The 24,844-nt window shown below is 47.6% G+C and overlaps 1 protein-coding gene across 1 annotated transcript in view; it reads right to left on the bottom strand.

Annotated features, from left to right (window-relative positions):
* Galnt18 (polypeptide N-acetylgalactosaminyltransferase 18) overlaps positions 1-24,844 on the bottom strand; it is a 324,709-nt gene that overhangs the window by 12,186 nt on the left and 287,679 nt on the right. The window contains exon 10 of the mRNA XM_036201277.1: positions 2,755-2,919. Within this exon, the coding sequence (XP_036057170.1) occupies positions 2,755-2,919 (165 nt within the window). The remainder of the gene's footprint in view (positions 1-2,754; positions 2,920-24,844) is intronic.

Below are 24,844 nucleotides of genomic sequence, written 5' to 3' on the forward strand. Positions count from 1 at the left end.
CTCTCTCCAAAGCTCAAATACAAGACTTTAATCATTTAAGAGGCTCCGAGCTGCCTTTGGCCTTGTGAGCAGTGATCCCCTCATCAATGAGCAGTGGATGGATGGATTCCAGGTCTCCTGATAAATATCAATCATTTTATATCAAGCAAAAATTGCACATATAGTCATTATTGAATAGCAAATGGGAAGTGGCTGTCCTGGGTTTGCAAACTAGGAATTTAAAGATATTACTTCCAAACAGTTCCCTTTGGTAGAGAGATCAAAGATGTGGTTGCCAGAGCACCTGGGGAGTTTTAATTAGACATATGCTAAAGTGGCTGAAAACTGCCTGGCCCCCAGCGTGCTCCACAGCAGCACTGTCTGCTTGGCTAGTCAATGAGTCCATTCAGGTCGGAGTCCTAGAGGGATGCCTGTTTGAGACTATGTTCTGAAACGGAGGAAGGAAGGACCTCACTGTGAGATGGTTTTGTCTTGAGGCCAAGGCTTAAAGACAGACTGACAGACAGAGCTGCCTCCCTACTATTTCTAGAGTTTCTGTAGGATCAAAGCCTGAAAAGGGAACTGGGATATTCAGTGAAATGGGAATAGATACATTTGGGTGATGCAAGACCCAGAGCCCAGGACACCCTTCTGGCCTGTGACTCCCTGTAGGTTATGGCAAGACAGTCCAGAAGCAGCTGTCTTCATGCCTTCAGGGAGGAGAGGTACATGCTCGCCCATCTCAGGAGTCAGCCACACTTGTAAACTAGTTCAACATCCAAAGTCTGAGACCCTTGAGTCAGTGGCAGATGAGGCCTGGTAGTGACCTTGAGGCAGGCCAGGATCCTGAGGGCCTGCAAGGTCATGGCAGAGAGGGAGTTGAGGATAACTAACTTTCAAACTTCATGTCAGTCTCCTGCTAACTCTTCATCCTGTCTCTTTTCCTTTATTGAAACTCCTAACCCAACTCCCTAATCTCCACCAGAGGGGGCTGGGAAAGCCTAGCCCTAACTGTACCCTGGTCTGTATGGCCTCCCATCCCCTGGTAGCCTCCATGATGAGGCCCAGTGTCCCTTCTAGTCTCTGCTCTGGCAACTCCCAACTGTGCCCTCCAGGATCAGACCGCACCCATCTGAGTGCTGTGCCGCGGTGTAGGTTTGATGGCTTACCTTCTGACTCATGCTGTTCCCTCTATAAGAGGGAACAGTTGCAATGTTCTAGTACCCTGTCTTCTGAAAAGCCACTGGCCCTGTCCCACCCCAGTTCCCTCACTTCCTGAATCATTCTGAGCTAAACCTAGGGCCCCAGGAGGCCTAGCTGAATGCAGTAGTGGGTGGCTTCCATAGATTGTGGTATAACTGTCAAAGGCCCTGAAGTCTCAGGCATAAATCTGTTTTCATCCTAGCAAAGTCAGCCCCTCCCACTTCCCCAGGCCCAGGGTCTATTTCCCCCACCCCTTGTTCCTCAGCCTGTGAGCCTGCTTTGCTCCTGGCCTGAGAAAAGAAACCATAGTCATATTTTCTACACACACCCAGACCTGTGTCTTCCATAGCTACACCACTGAACGTCTTCTGCCTGTGAACCTGAAGGAGGGAAGCTCCACTCTGTGTCCCTCTGTGACAGACATCTAGCAGGGGACAGGGACAAGTGTCTTGCCAGGTACAGCAACAGGGCATAACTGGGGAACTTCAAGCTTCAACAGGAGATGAAGTAGGAAGACACCCCAATCTCACACCCCAGTTCCAACTCTGGTCTCTAAGGGGGCCACTTCCAAAGCAATGCCATGATTACAAATATAAAAAGGAATTTGGGGTATTTTCTGAGTAGTAATCAGCATGGTGTGTTATTCCTATTGGAAATGATGCACAATGGTTGGTAAGGTACCTTGGTGGGAGTTAGCAAAGTCTCTTGTCCCTTATGTCTTTTCATTGAACCCGATATACTTTACAGGCCTGGCTCGGCCACCCAGAGCTCCTGAAGCAGCCTCTGCCTGCCTGTGATGAACTCCCTTGGTTCCCTATAAACCTCCTTCCCATCCACTTTCCTGGTTCAGGTTCTCATTTCAATCTCTAACTAGCCTCTAAGTTTATGACCTTGACTTGAACTTGCTGTTTAGTATTGACCTCCACCACTCACTTAAGACAAGGATGGCTCTCTTGAAGACCCCTGGTTCCTGTACCCAGACCACAGGGCAAAGACGTCTTGTGCCTGCAGAGTGTGATACGTCCCCCACCCCCACCAGCATCCTCCACCCCCTTGCAGGGGACAGTGATTAGATCAAAGTTCCTTGTCTTGCCCTGCCAGAATCCTTCTTCTTCGTGGCAGAAGCAACTGGCTGGGAGGTTTGAATGATGAGCTTCTGCTACTTAGTCTCCTGAGTGTGACAGCCCCTCTTGGCCTCCCCTGATTCTGTTCAGGTCCCCAGGTGCTCTGGAGTTCTAGGGCCATGTGGGGCTCCTGCACCTCCTGTAAGAATCAGCCACCTTACCATCTAGAAGGCCAGTGTCCCTCCCCATCCATAGGCTGAAACTGACCCTAACAGAAGAGTCCCTCTGGTGGGAAGCTCTTGGGGCAGAGGCAAAGAGTGCATTCAAAACTGGGTGTTTGAATCCTGGGATTCTATTTCATGAGAGACAAGGAAAAGTTAAATACAGGCCTCCAGATTGACGGAGACCGAGGAAGGAAAGCTCCGTGGTTACACGTGTGGGGATTGCTCTTCACAGAATGTCCGGACAGTGCCCCAAGGAGAAGCCCCGTGCCTCCAGTGACTGCTACCTGAGAGAACTGCCAGTGCAGCTTCATCCTCTTGGCCTTGGCATAGCTGCACTCGATGAGCCGGGGCCGGCTGTTGACGTCCACCAGACAACGGTTGTCGTCATCATCGACAGTGGGGCTCAGGACCCCCACGTGGATCTGCTGGCTGCTTGTGTAGTACACATTCTAGGGGGAAGAAAAGGGGGAGAAGGTCAAAGGACAGTGGCCAGAGAGATGGAGGTTAAGGGGCCGTTGTCACCGGACAACTGGCAAACAGTTCTTGGTAAGGGAAGACCCCAGATTTTTGCATCCAGTGACTTTCAGATGTACAACTAGGACCGTGGACCACCAGAAACCCTTCCAATTTGTGAACCAGGAGAGCATCTGGTCCACACATAATAAGGAGACAAAACATTCAAGAAATGAAACTTGCCCTCACCGCACGGCACACTCTGATATTTTCTATTCTATTCTTGCATTGAAAAACATTGGCCATAACCTTTTCAATTGATTTTACCACCCACAGCTTTGAAAGTACCTCTTGGATCCATTATGTGCAGACTTGCTGACTTCCCTCATAAATATTTTGTGCCAGATACCGCACAGGCCAGGAGACACAGAGCACGAAGGCCCAGGCCCTGCCTTATGCGAGCATCTACTGTTGGGGGCTGGGAGGTGAAAGTCAGAATATCCACCTCTACTAAGACTGTACGCAGCAGGGCCTAGCAAGCATCGTCCTAAAGGAGGAAGCACTGCCAGCCTTGAGGGGTTTGCTAGGGAAACCTCAGGTCCACCCTGCTATTCAATGAAGACTCCCAGCTACAGCTTCTACAGTGAAGGGAAGGGATGCAGAGCGTTCCAGCAAAGGAGAAGGGTGAGGGAACGAAGCCGCAGAGCCAGGCCTTGGCAGCTAAGGGTTCTGTCTCAGAAAAGCCACACAAGACTTGGTTTTGTGCTGTTTCCAGCAAGGAGTGTGTCACAATGTGTGAAGTACCATCTACCAGGGAAGCTCATTGGAACCTAAGCACCCAAATTTCTACTAGGGCAGTCTTGGTCTGAGATGTACAAAAATGCCTCTTTTCCCTCCCGTTCTGGTCTCCCAATGTGTCATTAGCAAAATGACTATTAGCAAGATCCAAATAGAGGCCAGAGAACATGAGAGCCCATTAAAGTGTACCCTGGAAGGGAGGAAGGGAGTGAAGACAGGAGACAAGTATCATGGCCAAATCAGTCCTCTAATATCAGCTTACAGTTTATGAGGTCAGTAAATCCAGGGATGAAGGCATCAAAACCACCAGCCTTACTGATTGCTCTCATTACAGAGGTGAAGGATTCTAATGACCAAAGTTCTAAGCAGAGGCAAAAGGTACCAGTTCAACGTGAAGATGTGAGCAGAATGCAAGAGACAAGGATGTCTTACCAAGTTGGCCATGGTTGAGATCTGAGTTTCTAGTACAAGGCCAAAGAGGTCCAATTCTGTGGCCTGGGTTTCTAGGCTGCACCCAGGAAATCTGAGGACCTGCTGAGAATTCTAGTTCACTGGAGTTCAGGAAGAATTTGACAGAGTTAGGATTTGGGAGTTTCAATAGTTGTGCAGTTAAGCATCACATTTACCTATCCATCCAAATAAGAAATCAATCTCCGAGTTGAGTTCTGTGGATACAGAGTAGAGAAAGCTGTAGTTCTTGTGTGGCTGAAGTCTGGAGACTGGGTAGGATGGCCAATCATCTCTGTTAATGGGATGGGATTTAGGATTACCTATGGGATGGGGTGGGGACACTTCTGGGTGTGTCTGTGGAGAAGTTCCCAGCAAGACTTAGCTGAGGAAGTCTTATCCTGGAGTCCCGGGCTGGAGAAAAGGGAAACCAGAAGCTGAGTATCAACTTCCATCTCTCTGCTTCCTGACTGTGGGCACAGTGTGCCAGGTGCTTCATGCTCTCTTGGCCATGCCTTCGATGCCATGCCAGGCTGTAGCCTCAAACGGTGAGCCACGACTAACTTTCATTCTTTGAGTCAGTTGTTTCTCACCAAGCTTTTTGTCACAGCAACAGAAGAGTCACGAATAAGCCAGCCACACACCAGGAGGCAACATGACCAAGTCCACTGACAGGACACATCAACTACCCCACCCCCACCTCCGCTCCTCTCTGGTTTACTCCAACTCTTACACCTCTGAACTGGAAATGAAAAGTCATCAACTCCTGAGGCCTTTCTTGAATGTGCAAAAGTGCATGGCCTTAGTCATATGTGCTTTCTTGAGAGAGTAAGACACCTATTTACGCCCCTTAGGTTGAATGCCCAATGACCTCAGACAGGGAAGCTCCCAGTGGTCACCCTGGGAGCCAGGACTGAGGCTCAGAAGCATGAGCTGCAAGAGAAGGATGGCCAGGGACCAGATGCTTCCCTCCCTTTCCTGCCTCCTGTCATCAGAGTCTGCCTCTTGTCTCCAAGGCGGGGTCTACAGACATAAGTGGCCACCCAGGTAATAGCTGGAATCCGTTTTATCCACTTAGCTGCTCTGAAGTGTCTGGGGAGATGCTTTGGAGCTGTGTGTGCACTTACCAGCGGCTACAGCTGTCGCTAGAGCTGTTTATTGCTCCAGAGTCTCAGAAGATCATAATAGGGACAGACAGTTGTTTGTTATTTAAAAAGCCAACAACAAAGTGTATCTTGATGAGTGGAGCCAGGAAGTTTGTGGATCACAGAGAGAGATTTGACAAGGAAGACTCCCTCTAGTCCTCCCTTGGATACCTCAGAAGCCCAGCCAGGAGTACACTGAATCAACAAATGGCCTGAACACATAAAATAGGGGAATGGCTTTGTGCAAGAAGCCCCCTTGCTAAGTGCCCACAGGCCCAGTAAGCATGGCCATGCTTTCAGAGTCACGAGGAGCTTTAAGGGTTGAAGCAAGAAGTGATGTAGCTCCGATAGGATCTAACGGGTAGTTTTGCTTATTAGAGGTCATTTAGGATGCCTGGACATAATGTTTTTAGTTATAACTTGGAGAAGGAGAGGTTCCTGGCACCCAGGGGTAGAGTACACAGCACCCCTCAGTAAAGTTAAACTGCCTGGCCCAAATATCAGGAGTAACATTGTCATGAGGCCCTAGTTTAGACTGCTAATAATCAAGCTGAAATATCTGTAGTTGTACTATGCTGGAGGAGAGGGGCTCACACGCTCTATCTCATTCAATTCTAATGGTACTGTGGGTCAGGGACAGGGTTTAAGTACTCCATATCCAAAGTGCTTAGAACCAAGTATTTCTGATTTCAGATCTTTAAAAAGATTTTTACAATATATGTGTATATATTCATAAAGAATTATTTTAGAGATGGGACCCAAGTCTAAACACCAAGTTTATGATTCATACATACTCTATGCACGTAGTCTAAACACAGTTTTATACATAGTCAGCTCTCATAGGAAGTTGGGTTTGGGATTGTCTGTGTGAGTGCTCAAAAATCTTCAGATCATGGAACATTAACGATTTTGAATTTCTACCCATATTACCATTATCTCCCATTTTGCAGATAAAGAACTGAGGCAAATTAAGTTATTTAAGGGGAATTAAATAATTTGTCCAAAGCCACACATCAGCGACTAGCAGCTAAGATTTAAATTGCAGTCTGACTCTTGAGCCAGACCCAGGAAGATTCACAACCCTCATCTAGTTCCCTGTGTCCATTCAACCCTCAGTGGGCTGGAAGATACCAGAGAGTGCCAGGAGACTGGCTTGCACATGGTCCCTTAGAGGCTCCCTAGGGCTGAGTCTAAGTCCTGGGGGATGGGAAGGTCCCCTTATTGAAGACCTATAGAACACAGGGTGCTGAGATAGCAGCATCCTGCCAGTAACTGTCAGAGGCAGAGGTGGGCTGTTATCCTGTCTGGATGTTTTACAAACCTGGCATAGAAACGATACCCTGACCACTCAGCTCCTCTCCAGCTGCAATGATGGATTTCATCCCTTCTTCACTCAGCGCTGCACAGCTCAGCAGGGCTGCACACCTGACTGGCATTTTATTCTGATGCTTGATGGAGGAAGAAAAATCACCTACAACTCCAAGAACAAACATCCGTGTCTTAGGTCTCATAATAGTGGATGTCCCCTTCTCCAGGCCAGGGCCAGGAATAATGATAAACAGCTGAGCTGAAGACGGCCATGGAGCCCACAGAGTCCTGCCTGCACATTGCTGTCCTCAGAGCCACAGGATCAAGGTTAGGCAAAGAGCCCTCAGAGCAGGAGAATGGCCTTGCTTGAGTCCTTCACCTCTGACAAGGCCATGCCCTGCAGGATGCGTGTGGACCCCGATACCAGAGTTCCTTTCCTGGTGGTATGCAAATGGGCCACAGCATCCACCCTTCATAGGTATCAAAGGTCACTGACTGACAGGACTCTCCAGGGTAGAGGAGGGGCATGGGAAGGGAGAAGGGGGAAGAGAGAAGACAATCCTCTTTGTATCCATATGTTAGGGCTTCTGCTAGGTGTCTGTCTCCACGCTCATGTTTACCTTCCATCCGTGAGGAAAGGGAAACTGAGGCTACATGCAGTTTAAAGAAACAACTCACCAAGGTCCTGAGTAGGCCTGTTCTCTTTCATTGCCTGGAGGATGTCCCCAGTTAGGCTGCATTCTTAACAGTTCAGGGCCTGCATTTCCCTTCTGAGGCCCAAGCCCCAGTGGTCCTCCTGTTCCTCAGCAGCCCAGAACTAAGGCTCCACCTCCACTCAGCCCACCCCCAGCGAGGCTGGTGCAGGCAGAATGTGCCCCCCCCCCCCCGGTCCCCCGCCACTCCAAATGCTTCCCTTCACAGCCACCAACAACACAGCCAGGATTACTTCTACCAGCTATCCCCCCCACCCCCATCCAGAGTCCTGGGCATCAGAAGGGTGTCTGAGGTCACTGAGCAGGTTTGGGAGGGGGGTGGGGGTTGAGCCCCTCCTCCAAACCTGTCTTTTAGCTTTCTTTCAGTGTCACAAGATATTTTGTTAGAACAAAAACTTACAAAGAACTTAAAAAAAAAAAAGAATTGACAGCTGAGCCAGGTGTGGAGTTGATATGTGCAGTCTCAGCACTCAGGAGGCAGAGGCAGATGGACCTTTGTGAGTTCAGGGCCAGTTAGGGCTACCTAGTAAGACCCTGCAGGAGGCATCTCTCAGCAGGACACTGGCTCAGCTAACTTTCCTTAGCTTTGACCTGACCAACCAGAGTTTGCAAACACCGCCTCAAAAGATTTCTCCTCCATTTCCAGTCTCCACCACCCTTTTGCATCCTTTCGGACATGGCCAATCTGCAGATCTTTCAGTCCCCTCTCATCCCCCTCCCCACACTTCATGCTGTAGCCTCTGTGGAAGTTTTAGAACCTTCCACACACATCAGGATCTGCAGCGAAGCATCTTAGGGACGAGTATTTGTCAGTTTGCTGCTGCTGCTGCTGCTGCGATAAGACATTCTGCTCAGACAGCAAGCAGGGAAAGAAAGGGTTAATTTAATCTAACTGCTCCAGAGAGACAGAGTCCATGGCAGGGAAGGCATGGAGCTAGAAGCTGGCTGGTCACATTTTCATCCTCACACAGGAAGCAAGAGAGGGAGCTAAAAGTGGGTTAAGTTATAAACCCTCAAAACTCTCCCCTAGGGATGTACTCCCTCCAGCAAGGCTCTACCTCTTAAAGGTTCCCACCAACTGGGACCAAATGTTCCAATGATGAGCTTATGGGGAACATTTCTCATATGGGACCACCACAAGATATACTTTTCTGGGTACAGCTAAGTACTGGATCTCTTCCTGTCACTGGGCACCTGCACAGGGACCCAGATCTCTCCCTATCACTGGGCGTGGGCACAGGAACCTTCATTTCCCCTCCATTAGTGTTTTCTTGGCAACGCGGTTGCTCTATGGATCCATGCCCTTGAAGTATGAGGCATCTCAGAGACTTGCAGCCTCTGGCATGGAGGGCAGTAGTGGTATTTGCCTGACACCTCCCCGAGGCTGGAGAGTGGGGTGAAATGGAAAAGGGGAGAACCGCAGAGAGACACTCCCCATAGTAGTTCTAGAATTACCACAGGGGAGCAAACAACTGTTTGACAGGCCCTGGCACTGCAGGGACTAGGGTACGGCAGCCTCCTCAGGGTCATTTCTCTGGACACCTGGAAGGGATATTCTGAAGACTGAAGACTTGCTGAAGCCTGACCCAGGATTGAGGAGCCAGGTCTCTTTGGGGTGGGGCACATACCAGGGAGCCTCCCACATGATAGAGTTAAAATGAGGTAACTGAAGGGAGGGCCAAACAGTGCGCTAACCATCTAAGAGGAAGAAGACGTATGTGCAGTATATGAGCTGGAGGGTCCTCAAGATCTCAGTGCCATCGAGCTTAGGGTCCCCTCCTTTGCTCCACATCTCAGTCATCAGGGAAGCTCAGTTAAAACCTATAAGCTACTGACTTGGGAGTGAGACTAGGCATGGGGGCTGTTGTGGTTGGTTTGTGAAACCAGGAAGCTGCTTTTGAAGGTCTAGGAACCTTTAGGAGTTTGGAGGCTTGTTAGAGAAAGTGGGTCACTGGGGGCAGGCCTTGAAAAGTCCAGCCCCACTTCTTGTCTGCTTCCTGTTTCCTGTTCCACCAAGTTATTGGGCTGTAAGGGGTGAAGAGTGTGGGCTACACATCCCTGCCATGACGGCGCACCTGCTACCATGCCTTCCGCTCCAGATGAATTGTGTTTCCTCCACCTGTGGGCCAAAACAAACTCTCTTGTGCTTAAGTCTCTTCTCTTTTAGTACCTAGTAGCAACAAGAAAAGTAGCTAACACAGGCACTCATTCCAGAAGATTCTAATGTGCAGCCTAGATAAACTAGCTATGCTGAAGGAGATCCTGGGAAGCGTGGACAGAAAATGTGGGGGTGGTACGTTGAAAATTAAAACACTGAAATTCCTAAGTGTGGCCACAGTGTCTTCAGAACAAGGCTCTGACAGAGACCAAGGTCTCTGTGAGGGCATGTGACAACCATGTCTGTGGCTCCCTTAGTCTGACTGTAAGCATGTCAGACAAGCCACAGGCAAGGAGCTAGAAATGGCAGGGGTGGGGGGAGGAGGGAAGATGTGGAGGCTTGCTTTACTCAGTCTCAATTTATAGAGTGGTGCTGTGACATCCAGAAAATGTATTAGGAATGGGCTTTTTGTCCTATTTACCCAAGGATGAGCCACAGGCCTCTGCAGTCAGGGTGGGCTGATTTAAAGGTTTGGTTATTGGTCATTAATCCCTTGACACAGAGGTTCATCACAGTGCTCAGGGCCACAGTGCCCTGCCAATAAATCAGGGGTGTGGGGGAGTCATTTCTAAAGTACCCTTACATCCACTAACCTCAGCACCACATCCATGCAGGGGATAGAGGCATGTACAGCTCCCAGCACTGCCTCTCCAAGTGGCAGCCGTGTAAGGCCAGGCTTCCACCCCAGAGCCTCCCCTAGGGACTCATTTCTCCTATGAATAGATGATTTTAACTCCATGAATCCCTGAGTCTTATGGAGAGAGGCTTGTGATTGTGGATGACCTCAATAAACTCAGTAACCCTCTTCTAAAATGTCAGGCCCCCAAAGCATAAAGGAGCTAGACATGTTCCCCCCTTGAACTGCTAACCACATGTAGCAAGATGTCTAGAATATTCTTCTGGCCAGGCTTATCGCACGGGACTGGTGAGAATGTGTGATAGTCCAGGTCTAGGGTGATGAACTCCACCCAAGGAGGCCAGTGAGTGATGAGGGTTGGGTACAGCCAAGAGTGGGGTAATTTGCCCAGATCAAGCCATAGAAGTGTGTCACCCAAATCTGTGGGGTCGTGGAGAGGGGTGCAGTTATCATGAAGACTCCAGACAGCACGCTGGTAATTAAGAGAGCTGTGGCCTCACACTGTACCTTCTGTTAACACGTATGAGGACTTTCTAGAATCTTTCAGTGAAGATATCCCATGGGGCCTAAAACACAACGCGGGCTACAGGTGACTTGGGAAGCACCTGCAGGTCTGTCTAGACTCTAGACAACTGAACTTGCATGTGCGCAAACTAGCAGGGGGGGGAAAGTGGAGCTGGTGCCTTTTAACTTGGGACTGAACAGAGAGTCTCCCACTGTGAACCCAGGAGAGTGGCCAAGTGGCCTGCACTACTGTCACTGGGCTGGGATCATTAGCTTAGACTTACTACTGTCAGAGTACTCTCAGAATGTCCTCTCCTCCTTGTACCCTTGAGTTCTCTTCCAATGTTGTGTCCCATATCAAATATGTCAGATGTGGATTCTTGTCTAACTTTGACCACTATGATACATGCATGTTCAATAAGTTTTCAGAGCTATAATGTGACCCATCACCCAACCTCCATCTCTCTCTATATGTTAACACACACACACACACACACACACACACACACACACACACACACACACATGGAGGGGAGAGAGAGAGGGAAAGAGAGAGGGGGAGAGGGAGAGATTTATCAGGTTCAATTTTGAATGTTCAAGGCCAAGATCTGGCAAACACACTGCTCTAGACTGTAATTGCTAGATAACAAAATCCAGAGACAGAAAGAGTAGAGGGACTCACAGCCTCTCTCTCATGACTGAGGGACCCTCACTAGGTCCCCTCTTCTACACATCCACAGCTTCTTGCACTGTCACCTTCCTGGAGATTGGCATTTTATCTCTTCCCTTTTTGCTGAGACCTGCAGCGTCCCAGATGGATGAGGCTGACCCATGCTGACCATGGAGCACGAACAAGCAGCAGCTCTGACAGCTGTAAGCTGCCAAGTTCACCAGCCTACAGAGACTGGCCCTGGGTCAGGGGTGAGGTCAAACCCCAAAATATGGGACACTGACTCTGGAGCCAAAAGGGCCACAGTGAGGAAGCCATCAGTGGAGACTGTAAAGATGGTGATGGCTTCTTGGAAGCTTTCAGAAGATTGATGTCATGCAGATGAAGAGCAAGCTTTGTTTTTCCCACTGCTTTTGGCAAGATGCTGCAGAAGAAAGAGAAGGTCAGAGAAGAAATGGACATGTAGCATGGTCGAGAAACCATTGTTACTGTAAGCCGTGGAGATTGTGAGGTCATGTGTTACTGGGGCATGATGAGCCTGGCTGATGGGCAGCCATTTTGTTAAGCTCCCTCCCCACAACACTGTGCAAAGATAGAAATGCCAAATTCAAAGCATGATCTTAGAAAAAGAACAGGGGACTCTGAAAGTATATGCCAAGGGGACTTGAGCTAACTTGGAGTGGGGGGTTGATGTGGGAAAGATTCAGATCCACAGTGCCTAGACTCAAGGCCCTGTTTCCACCTGCCTGTGGCATAGATAATGTATTCAACTGTAATTTACTCTGTTTACTTATCTGTGGAAACAGGGCCCACTGTGGTTATAGGGAAGTTGGCATAGGAGTGACTAGTGCTCTGTGCTAGGTGACAATGTCATCATTGTACCACAAGTCCCTATTAGATCCCAAGTTCCCTGAGGACATTGACAAAGTCTATTACCTCGCAACACTATTATCTGATGATCACTGAACCTACCACTTGACACAACACACATTCAAACACATGAGTTTATTGGACTAGTGTATTAATAAAGTATACTAGGGACCATTGAACTTCAACTTGAAAATTCATCTAGGCTTGTTCCCTTGTGTCTGCTTCATGCTCCTTACTTCCTGACCCCAATCACTCTTCATAGAGCCCAGTGGATAAATGGTTCTCCCCAGGACATGGAATGAGCTAGACAGAATGCTTATCTGCTCACCACCCCAGAAACAAAGAAGCACTATCTCTTGCTGGTACAATATAGCTATCTTGTACTACTTTAAGAGCTTAGGATGTTCCTAGTAAGAGAGGAAAAATCAGGCTATCACAGACATGACCTTCAACTTCAAATAGGTCTCTCCAAGCTAACCAACATCTCCTCTTTGGGAGCATTTGATCACTGTTCTCCCACAGATGCCTCACTCACCAGCAAGGCAGCCATGAACTTGTCTTGAGCATCTCTCCAAGTTTCCCAGAGCCTCAGCAGTAGCTCTTTCTCATTGTCTAGGACCAGCCTGACCGCATCCTTGGATGGCATCCTTTCCTGCCCTCACTCAGGCGCCACTCCTAGGGATGTTGCTTAGTTTATTGTGTCCTCTCTATCCTGATGCTGATCTCATTCTCTGGTTCTTCCTCTTAGCCTCAAAACATGCCTGCCTATTGCTTTCCCTGGAAAATAAACCTGAGCATACTCCTTTCTCAACCCCATAGCCTTCCTTGATGGCCAGCCCCTTTCTTTATTCCTCTGGAGCAAACTATGGGCAGAAGAGGCCATACTCAAAGCTCATCTTCTCATTCACTTCCTCTGTCTGAGGCATCATCACCATGTCCTCCCAAAGGCTCTACAACCACACGTGTCATACAGGTTGGAACTCTTAGTTCGAATGGTCCTCAGTTTCCAAGTATAGGTTCCAGGTTGAACCTTGCCATCATAGAAAACCCCCCAAACGACAAGAAGGCCAACATTGGCCTGTTCCATCTTGTGAACACCCCCCTTAAAAAAACTTTCACTTATCTCCTATTTAGTTATTCTTTTGTTTAACACACATTTGTTAAGTATCTATAATGTCCCAGCCAAATAAAATGGAGTAATAGAGTAATTCTGAGCAGCCTAGACCATTCCAAGGACTGCAGAGATAGTACAGAAATGCTGATATTTTCTGTAGCCAGTTCTTTAAGAATTAAGACCAGTGAATCCTTTTTTCATGCAGTGAAAATGTTATGAAAGTTTCCTTTTTGGTGTCCTTCACCCAAGACAACCTCTACACCCACACATGTAACTGCAGTGAATAGTGTATTTTTTGAGCAAAGGAAAATATAAAGCTGTCCTGGTGATTGATTTAGAAGGCCCAGCTCTACTTAAATTCCCAGCATATTAACACAGTACTACCCTCGAGGGCTCCACTAAAGAGCTGCCCTCCCAGGGCTCACCCGAAGCACTGAGCAGGCTTGCAGCATCTGGGACAAAGGTGATGGGACAATGCAGTTAGCTGGAAAAATCAAATTGGAGAATTCATTTATGCCCATCATGTATTCTCAACACAATTCTTTGGAACTTTCTTAAAATGGATTAAACATGTCCTTAAGCTTCTATGGTAGAGATACTGTGCAGGTGTTTGTACTCAGTGGCACCTTCCTAAAGCTCAGAGCCTATCAAATTTGGTTCCTCCTTTCTTTGATCCTTGGCTGAGAGGAGCTTTGGAAAATACTCAAAGACACTGGGGGGCATCTGGATCACATTGGTGATCAGGGCCCTGGCGTGGTGATCTTGTACAATCAATAGAAACAGTTTGCACAATGATAAACTGCTCCACCAGAAGGTAATAACCCACTTGTTGAGGGCCTGTCCTAAATGTAGAGGGCACCAGCATGCCCATGTGAACTATAGGGGTGTCTTCCCACTTCCTGCTCCAAATAGGTGACAGAGGAGGTGCCTTTGAGAGGGCACTGCACTGGTGGCACACTGGAGGAAGAGGAAGACTGAACGCTGTCCACCTTACATTGTCCATTCTATTCTCCCGACTTGTGTGGGAGCAGTCTCATAATGTCACTGCAAATGGGGAGTGAATTACAGCAGCCTCAGGAGAGGCGACTCACTGGTGAATTAAGCCTTGTCAACAGTAGAACCTTGTACATCTGAGGAGGCTCCTCTATCTCTTGCTCAAGGGTTGGGTTGTATGGAAAAACAGGTCAGCTACACATGGCAGCAAAATGTGGTGGCAGAGAGGCAGTGACAGAAGGATGTGTCTCTCACCCCTACCCAACCTGTGCCCACAGCAACTGGGCCACCAAGAAGGAAGAGTAGCTTCCAGCCCAGTGTGGGGTACATCTCTCATGTCTTCATGTAAAGATGTCATGTTTGGAAGAAGATATACAGAATAACACTAATTCCAACATTAATCTCACAAGGATAACTATATATTGATTGAGGACTTAGTTTTAAAACTAACAAACCCAGCAACCACCATGTACAAAATGGAGGCTAATTGTGCATCCAGAGGGATGCCTTTGAACTTCCCACTTAATCTTGGAAAAGACTCCAGGAAGCAATAAATGAAGAACTAGACTTTGGGTCAGGCTAGGAAATGACAGAGCCAGTGTGCCTGAGCAGGTCACCAGGGTTTGAGGAAAAGTGCTTAGGCCATTGTTGTTTGAGTAGGAATGGTCCCCATAGACTCATGTATTTGAATGCTTGGCCCACAGGGAGTGCCACTATTAGGAGATATGGCCTTGTTGGAGTAGGTGTGGCTTTGCTGGAGGAAGTGTGTCACTGGGGGTGGGCTTTGAAGTCTCAGATGCTCAAGTTATGCCCAGTGTGACAGCTCTTCATGCTGTCAAGATGTCAAGAGCTTTCATGCCTGCATGCTACCATGCTTCTGCCATGATGATAATGAGCTAAACCTATGAACTGTAAGCCAGCCCCAATTAAATGTTTTCCTTTATAACAGTTGCTGTGGTCATGGTGTCTCACCACAGCATAAAATGCTAAGTAAGACAGTCATTTACTGATAATCCAACAACTTTGCTATCAAGAGTATGTGCAGCATCTGCTGTGAGCCAGGGAATAGACTGAATGCAGGAAGCTCACTGGACAACAGAGGTCTTCAGCCAGGTGTGGTGGTGCATGCCTGCATTTCCAACAACTGGGATGTAGAGGTATGAGGGTCAGGTCATCTTCAGCTACATAGCAAGTTTGAGACCAACCTAGACTACAAGAAACCTGTTATCAAAACAACCAACAATGAAACATAGCAAGACCACTGTTCTCCAGGGATTTGTGATCTAGGGGTAGAGAAAGCCCAGTCATCATCATCATCATCATCATCATCATCATCATCATCATCATCGTGTTATCAAGAATGATTGTTTTTGCACTTGAACATATGAGAGTATTAACAGTATCAGACAAAGCTCAGAAATCTGAGAAGGGTGAGGGAGAACAGCTTGAGGAGACAGGGAAAGCCTTCCCTAAGGAGATAGGTTTGGGATTGGGGCCTAAGGATGGGGAAGAGAGAAAGAAAGTAGGGGTCTGGATTGGACATCTCCACTGGAAAGGTGGCTGCCCCAGTTCCTCGAGGGGACAGTGGGACACTCAAGACAAGGGGCACAGGCAGATGGCCTGTAAGAGTTGAGAGAAAGCTCATAGACCTGAATCCTGAGCTCAGGCCCAGGGAGTATGGGGGAGGATAGAGTTCAAATCCCCTCAGGCCTAGTCTTGGGACTCCTCCACAAGTGTTTTCAGGAGAACACTACAAGCTAGACTCAGTTTCCCTTTGGATCCTAAAAGGATATTGATATTTGTCTAGGCTGGGGTTTCTCCCCTAGTACTCTCAGCATGGCCTTTAGTCACACAGCAGCTGGGACTGGTGTGCCTCCAGGTGCCAGCCGGCATCATTCCACTCTGTGTGGCTCCTTGTCCTATGCCCACCAAGGGTCTCTCTGAGAGCAGGGGTGCCACACTTCAGCAAGCAGGAGGGCAGCATGGAGTCTGCTCTGAGCCTGGCACTACAGTGGGCAATCTAGGGGACAAGCCAGGCTGGGTTACATAATCACCGTGAGCCCCAGTTTTCTACCTGGTAAGAGCGGGGTATCAAAGTACCCACTGTCAAGGGCTTCTGGGTATGTCAGCTTACACAAGAAAAGTTTTTTTTTTTGTTGTTGTTGTTTTTGTTTTCTTCAAGACAGGGTTTCTCTGTGTAGCTTTGCACCTTTCCTGGATCTCGCTCTGTAGTCCAGGCTGGCCTCAAACTCACAAAGATCTGCCTGCCTCTGCCTCCCAAGTGCTGGGATTAAAGGCGAGCACCACCACCGCCCAGCCTAAGTATTTTAAGAGGTATCTAGAAAGAACTCACAGTAAATGTGCTTGCAAGCTATTGTCAATTTTATAGTTATCTTTCAACATTGAAAACACTTGTGGAAAGGGGGTTCTCACTTGAACAAGATGATGAACTTGGTGTGAGGCACATAGAGGTTTGATATTTTATCTGGCATTCAGTTCCCATGCCCATTTTAGTGATCAGAAAGCCAAGGCCCAGAGAGGTCAGGTGACTTGCCTAAGTGCTCACAGCCAGATTAGGATCTAAATTTAGTCCCTTTGCCACTGGGTTCCCATATTGTCCCTATGGCCAGAGTCGCCTGGGAAGCAAAGCTCTGCAAAGAAATGTGGGCAGGGGGCCAGGGACAGCAGCCCTCTGCTTAGGAGCCAGAACGCTGGGCACTTGCGTGCTGCTAATGACAGCCTGCTCCCAGCTTGTGGGAGTTTAATAAAAGTCATGCAAAACTCGCTCTTGATGACTCTAATTGCGGAGTTTGGACATGAAATGAAGAACATATGTGGAGTGAATAACAAATCAGGCAGCCCCTTTTAGCACTGAAACTGCAGGAGCAGCTCAGAGTTCATCATCACTCTGTGTGGAAGGAGGAATTGGCATCAGGGCCTCATGCCTGGGCCCCTCCAACAGCCCACTGTTCCCTGTGACCACCTGCTCCCCAACACTGACTATCCCACCTGGGGCCTCTCCTTGCATAAGGCATCATTAGAGAGAAATATAGATGATGTATATTTTTAAAGCAGGGGGCAGAGGTGGGAGGCAGTTGGATACTCTTCTCATCCACTGAGGAGGAACCAGATCCAGGCAGGCTGGCTCTCAGGGGCAACCTCAGGCAATCTGGTGGTTGACTGTGACAGAACAGGAAATCTATGTGTGTCACCTGTGCCTCTGGGAGCAGCCAGAACAAAGGAGGATTCTCTGATAAATGGCTCCAGAGCCAGTCCTCGTCTCCCTAGCCTCGGGTCCTGGATAGGTTGCCCCTGGGTATGACTAAGCCCCTGTCATGAAGTTCTAGGACTTACAGCCTGAGTCTGCCTTCTGGGAGGGGCACAGGCTTAGGGACCAACTGGCAAGGTGGCACTAAGATTTAATAAGCAGGCATGCAATGTCAAGCAGATATAGATACATAGTGATTTTCTGTGTGTATGTGTAAATGTATGCACATCTATGTAAATATAAGTAAATACAAGCAATATAACAATCTGTAGTTAGTATTTGCTATGAGCTATGCATTACTTTAAATTATAAAATGAAATCAAGAACTCTATCAATGGCAGGTCACAGGTTGACTAAACAGCAGAGCTGTAATACATGGTGAATGGCAGTGTGAAGTGGGGTGGAGTGGAGGAAGAGGTGAGGGTCGGGGCGGGGACTACAATGCTCCTTCCTTTCGGTAGATATCATGCACAGAGTGATACTACAGGATGCATGAATCAGGCAACTCCTGAAATCACCTTCCCTGAAGAGCAGAGAGACAAGAGAGCAAGCTGCAGGACTCTAGGTCCCAGGCAAGGATGGTTAGGTTCCTGGTCTCCATGGACACTTTGAGGGCTGTGGGGGTGAGTGAGGCAATTCCTGTCCAAGGACTTTCAGAAGGGGATGTGCTCATCAGAATCCTGTGCTCACAGATTAGAACATAATAGAGACATTGGAAACATCAACTCATTTGTCCCAGCTGTCCCATAGTGTAGGCAGACTTGGGACTAGACTCTTGCTCTGTCTGATCCTGAGGTCCACTCTTCTATGTATCAGCCATTTCCCAGGGTCCTCTGGAGCTAAGACCACCCCTCAAACAACCACCCCACACCGAGAAAGCAGTTCTGTGGGAAAGCGTCAAAGACCAGTTGTCAGAGGGTGTGGGCGAGTGGACCATCCTAGGGCCACCTTGGGACCAGCCCGTGTGACAGCCCTGAGGCTTTACTTGCTCTGCATTCTGATGAGTTGTGCCCCTTGGGACTGTGCGTAAGATCCAGACAATCCTCTCAGGGTGACCTCCTGAATGAGGCAGAGATCCATGTGGCCAGCCTTAGCATCAGTTTCCCTCTTGCTCTGATGGAAGGAACAAGGGGCAGGGTTGTTTGGGGCTCACGGTTTAATGGATAGAGTTTATCAAGGCAGGGAGGGTATGGAGGCTGGAGTGTGAGGTGGTTGGTCACACTATACACACAGGCAGGAAGAACAGTGTGGATAGGAAGTGGGGCTGGGCTAGAAAGCCTGAAGGTCCATTCCCTCCAAAGCTCTAACTCCTAAAGGTTCCACAACCTTCCAAAATAGCGCTACCAGCTGGGAACATTTGCTCAAATATGGGAGCCTATGGGGAACATTTCACACTCAAACCACAGTGCCAACCAAATCTAGGAGGCCATGGGAGACCTCCCTTGCACTGCCAGGTATCAGCTGGTGCCTGCTGATTGGGAGTCAGGGAGGGCACACTCTTATGACAGCAAAGAAGCACAGGGAAGGTCTGCAAACTGCATAGCCGCTCTTTGCCTGGCACTCTATTTATTTATAGATAAAAGTTGTGGAGAAGTAGAGACATCTGCCAAAGGTCACTGACAAGTGCAAAACCATTTAAATTCTTAGCACACAAAGCAAAACGTTCGCAGTTGTTTCTGGAATGTTACATGAAAGGGCTGGAGATGCAAGCATAATCTATGAGGTGTCCTTAATGCTCCTGGATCATTGGGGACACTGACAAGTAGGGGAGGGGTGATAGAGTAATTATGACCCATTGGCAAATGGAAACTTCTAGAAAGCAGTAAGGAGACAATGAGATAATCAATGTTTTCCATTTTTTCCATCTCTCTCTCTCTCTCTCTCTCTCTCTCTCTTTCTGTGTCTACCTACCTACCTTTCTTTCCATCCATCCATAATCTATCTATCATTCAGGAGGCATTGTCAAATAGGGAAGGGGTGAGAGTACATTGTGACCCACTGGCAAATGGAAACTTCTAGAAAGCTGTCACTAGACAATGAAATAAGCAGTATTTTTCACTTCCCACCCACCTATCTCTGTCTACCAACCAACCAACCGAGCATCCAAGTGAGTATTCTTAAATATGACAAAGAAGACTTGAGTGGATGCAGCTCACTGACAAAGCACTTGCCTGGTCCACACAAGGCCTTGGGCCAATTCACAACACCACAATAATAAAACTTAAAACCAAAGAGGAAATGACAAAAAAAAAAAAAAAAAAAAAAAGCAGTGCAACGAGGTTCATTTCCTCCTCCATGCTGGCTTAACTTTTCTTAAACATGGTCCCTGATCTGATGTGAAATTCATTGTCAGTTTAGAACAGAATTCTCTCAGCTCAACTCTGTTCTTTACACCCCGAGTCAAAGCTTGTCCTGAAGCACTAATGTGGGAACTTCAGGACTTCACAGACTTCCGGAGGAATTAAAATCCCTTCCTCCTTTCTTCTTCTACTGCCAAGAACGTGCCTTCCCAGAGGAGATACATTTCATCTCGATGTGTCATCTATGTTCTAGAAAACTCTGGCTGAATAGACAGAAGAAATCCTCAGACTCTGCTTTGTTCTTTCTGACCCCACGTACCCCCTGTAGGGTAATGAGGTGTTTGGGACAGTAGGCTGCAGGGTTTCATCATGGCAGCTAATTACATGTGTTCATCTTCCTCCTCCAGGCTGGGGACTCAGGCAAGTGGCCTTCCCCTCTCCCAGTTCTGGGCATAAAGCTCAGTGCCTGTGCAGTGAATGGGCAGAAGAATGAATGAGTGAGTGAATGAGTGATGAATTGGATGGAGTCTGCGGAAAGACCCCATTATTGTATTTTTCCCATTAGGAGAAATTTTCCAGGCTGTTACACTAATTAGGGCTAATATTCTCAGTTATTTTGAGGATTGCTTAAAATTTGCTGCTAATTTAAATAAAATGGTTACATTTACTCATTAACCAATTAGCATCCTTCCCAGCAGCTTCACCTCACTAATTTGATTAGCTACATCATGCTTTCTCCTGCTCAGGGCCTTCCCTCAGATCTGGGAGTGTCACGACTCCGTCAGAGTGATGTTTCTCTCTGAGGGGTTAACCCAGCTGTGGGACCAGTGAGTGTCTTCTAGGACACGCTGTCTCTGGGTCTCTTTGGTACCCACTAGAAGTCACTCCAAAAACATTCCTATCATTATATATTTATCCTTCAAGGGAAATAAAACTTTGAAAGCATGATGACTTCATGAAAGACAACTTGTCATATCTGCAGAGTGAAATAAAAAGGAAAACAAAAGTGAAGGAAAAAGGAGGTTGAAGTACTGGCCTCCTTCCTCATCCCTTTTTGCTGGTAACCATGATGCCACAGGGCAAGCCATCTCTTACCTAAGATACCCTTTCCTTGTTGTCTTACTTTTCAGAGGTAAAGTGGACTCAGAAACCATTTATATTATTGTGATAGAGACAAGTCCTTCTGGGTACCCAGAAATCCACACTTTTCCATCTCTGCAGTCAGACAGAACCTTGTGACTCAGCCCAGCCAATGAGCTAGAAGGGGAAGTTATATGAGGTGCTTCCTGAAGTGAAAGGAAGTGAGAAACTGCCAGTTAGTCACATGCCTGTCCTTATAAGAGGGGGGGGGGGCACTGATGGGTCCAGTTGTGCATCCCTAAAATTCACTTGTCAAACTTTAACTTTCATTTCCCAGAATGGGTCCATATTTAGAAGCAGGGCCGTTGCAGATACCATTAGTTAAGTTTGGGTGAAGTCACTCTGGAACAGAGCAGGCTCCCACTCTATACTAACAAGTGTGGGTGTAAGAGGCAACGTTGGACAGACACACTCTGGTGTCAGGGATCAGAGCTTTGTTGGAAGCAGCTGAAGAAGCTCCAGGGGTAGGAGAGAGGCCGGGACACCTCCCTCCTGGGACCTTCTGAGGGAGCATGCCCTGCTTGCACTTCCCAGCCTCCAGAACTGAGGTGTGTGTGTGTGTGTGTGTGTGTGTGTGTGTGTGTGTGTGTGTATGTCACAGTCTTGTTGCACATGCTTCTCAGTTTGTGGCACTGGGTAAGGGGAGCTGTGGGAACTGAAGGAAAGGCCACATTGTCAGGCTGTCAATCTACAAGGGTCACCGAGTCACATGGTCTGAAGGGCATTTGACCTTCAGCAAACTTTAAAAAGAGTAAAAAAATACCTAGGGCCTGTGAGATGACTCAGTGGGTAAAAGTGCTTTGCCACCAAGCCTGACATCCTGAGTTTGATTCCCAGGACCCACATGGTGGGAGGGGATGAGTGACTTCTAAAGGTTGTTCTTTATTCTCCAAATATATGCTGTCTGTCTGTCTGTCTGTCTGTCTCTCTCTCTCACACATACACACACACACACACACACGGGTGTGTTAGCAAATACATGTAATTTTTAAAAAGAAATAACATAGATGTCCTTTTGATATTACACCGGTGCATTAACAGGCCCACTAAAAGCGTGTAATTTTCGGAGAGTATTGTATCTGCATTTGCCTGTACTCTTTCCCTTTGGATTAACTCTCAGACACCACAGAGTTATACAGCAATGCCTGGTTTTCTGCCTGGGTAGGAAAGGTCACACTGAAGGCAATGCTTGTGTTTCCCTGTAAGATATTAACTACTTTGTGTCTGACCTGTCTGTAGATGCCCTTTCACATGTGCTTAGACTTTACTTAATCATCTTCCAGGGTTGGCAAGAACTGCTAACCAGTCAGTGGGGCTGCCTCTGTATCCTTCTTCCTCTACCATGCTTGCTGTGGCTAGCTGAAATCAAGTCATGAAACTCAAATAAAGCCAGGAAGATAATGTTCAAGCTTTTCCCTTGTATGGTAACTACATGGCGATTTAAAGGTAGAAAATAGTCTGTCTGAAGTATGTGAAAGCCAATGTCATGAGGATCCTGTCCACTGTCCTCCAGGATCAAGAATGCTACAGGACATATGGTAGACTTAAGATGACATAAAAAGAAACACAGACATGGTGATGGATTGTATGTGTGATGAATTGTCAAGTACCACAGACTAGGAAAGAGCAGAGCTGTAATCCCAGCACTAGTAGGGAAAAGAGGATCTTGAGTTTGAGGTCAGCTTGGGCTACATCATAAGACTCTGTCTTGAAGTAAAAAGAAGACATAGAGTCACAGAGCAGAAAGAATCTTAGGGGTTTATTAGTTTAGACATCATGCCCCTGAAGCTTACCAACACGGCTTGGGCAGAGATGATGGGGATGTCATTGTCACCTGATCCAGTAGCCATGAGTCCCATTGTTCTCAGACAAATGTGTGTCTTTTTATTTTGGAAGGAAGTATCATCTCTCTCTCTCTCTCTCTCTCTCTCTCTCTCTCTCTCTCTCTCTCTCTCTTAGCTGAGGATCAAACCTAGGGCCTTGCACTTGCTAGGCAAGCGCTCTACCACTGAGCTAAATCCCCAACCCTCAACTCTCTCTTAAGGCTGTTTTATTTCCAGGATAATCATTACTATTCTTTTAGCTCAAGGATAGACTTGAGTCTCTCCACAAGCCTTGTAGTAATAACTGCTTACACAGAATAGGAAACCATCATGGGCCAGCCTGTATTGTGTAAAGGCTTCATGTGCACCCATTGTGTAATCTTTGTAGTAGCCTACAGGACAGGTAATGCTATAATCCCCATTTTATGGGGGATAAAATTGAGGCACATCTACCCAAGGTACTTGGCTAGTGAGTGGTATGGCTTCAACCCAGCAGTAACTTTAAAAAATGATTAATTTTTATCTTATGTATATGTGCACGTGGGTACCTGTGAGGGCTTGAAGAGGGAACTGGATCTCCTGAAACTTATAGGCATTTGTGAGCAGCCCAGGTCCACTGGAAGGGCAAATACCGTTAACCACTGAGCATCTCTCCTATCCCCAAAGATTTAATTTTATTTTATAATTGTGTGTCTGTGTGGGCCAGAGGGGCATGAGATCCCCTGGAGCTGGAGTTATAGGCAATTATGAGCCACCTGACATGGGGGCTGGGAACTGAACTTGGGTCTTCTGCAAGAACTGTTAATGGCTGAGCCATCTTTCCAGCTCTCATATGCTTTTAAGAATATCTTATTACAGTTATTTCTTTCTCTCTCTGTGTCTCTCTCTGTCTCTCTGTCTCTCTGTCTCTCTGTCTCTGTCTCTATCTCTGTGTGTGTGTACACGCACGTGCACACATGTGTGTGCATGCATGTCTTAGTGTACAAGTGAAGATCAGAAGACAACTTGCCAAAATGAATTCTCTTTTTCTCAGGGATTGAACTCAGGTCGTCTGGATTGGTGGCAAGTGCCTTTGCCTGTGGAACCATCTCCCTGGTTCTTAACCTCTAGTTATTAACTCATATGTTTCCCTTCAGCATTTGCAGGCTCCCTATTGGCTGTGGTTCCCAGGAAAGGACCTGTGAGGTTTTGCAGCAGAGGTCAGAAAGATTGTCATCTCAGACTTATCTATATTCCTTAGACAGCAGTGTGAGGCCATTGCTCTCCTCTGGGGTAGTACAGTGTGTAGGTCACATGGAGATGCGTGGCATTTCATCTGTACATGTGTGACCATCCCCTGGGTTCTCCTTGTCCTGTGAAAGGTCTTGCTGAGAACTGCCAGAAGGAGGGAACAATCTCATCAAAAATGCATGTTTCATGTGTGGTTAGACAAAGTCTGTGGGGTACAGTGGGCCTGTGTGGCCTGCATCTGTCCGCAGTCTCCAAAAAGTATCCTGAACCTCTCCATGATACATTTGAGGGCTGGAGGACTCTTTTGGGAATCCTTGGATGCCAGAATTCTTGACACCTCACCAATCACTCACGTCATGTCCCTGTGTTCATACTGCGTGGATACACAAACTCAGGGCAGAGACACACAGCCCACTTCCAGGATAGGCTGGCCTCTCTGGCTCTCTCAGGTCCATCCTCAACCAATTCCTACCACAAGAGTCCACATAGCTTCCTTCTTTGGTAACCTGTGTCCTGAGCCTGGTTCCAAGCCTGCTGGACTCTGAAAGCATGAACCTGGAAGGAGAAGGCATCGGGCCTGATGCTTCCTGCAGAACTCAGGTGTAAGAGCACATGAAGAAGCTGATTTGTGAAGGCAGATCCCAGCATCCCTGGCAGGCACATCATAGACACACATCTTCCAGCCAAGTGCCTTTCAGAACAAAAGAACTAGAGATAAGCAGGTTGTCATAGCTAGCAGAGCTGGGTCTAGAGATGGCCAATCCAGCCTATCATTTACAGATGGACAGACAGGTCCAGATGTA

The sequence above is a fragment of the Onychomys torridus genome, chromosome 1, assembly GCF_903995425.1.
Source record: "Onychomys torridus chromosome 1, mOncTor1.1, whole genome shotgun sequence".
Classification (NCBI taxonomy): Eukaryota; Metazoa; Chordata; class Mammalia; order Rodentia; family Cricetidae; genus Onychomys; species Onychomys torridus.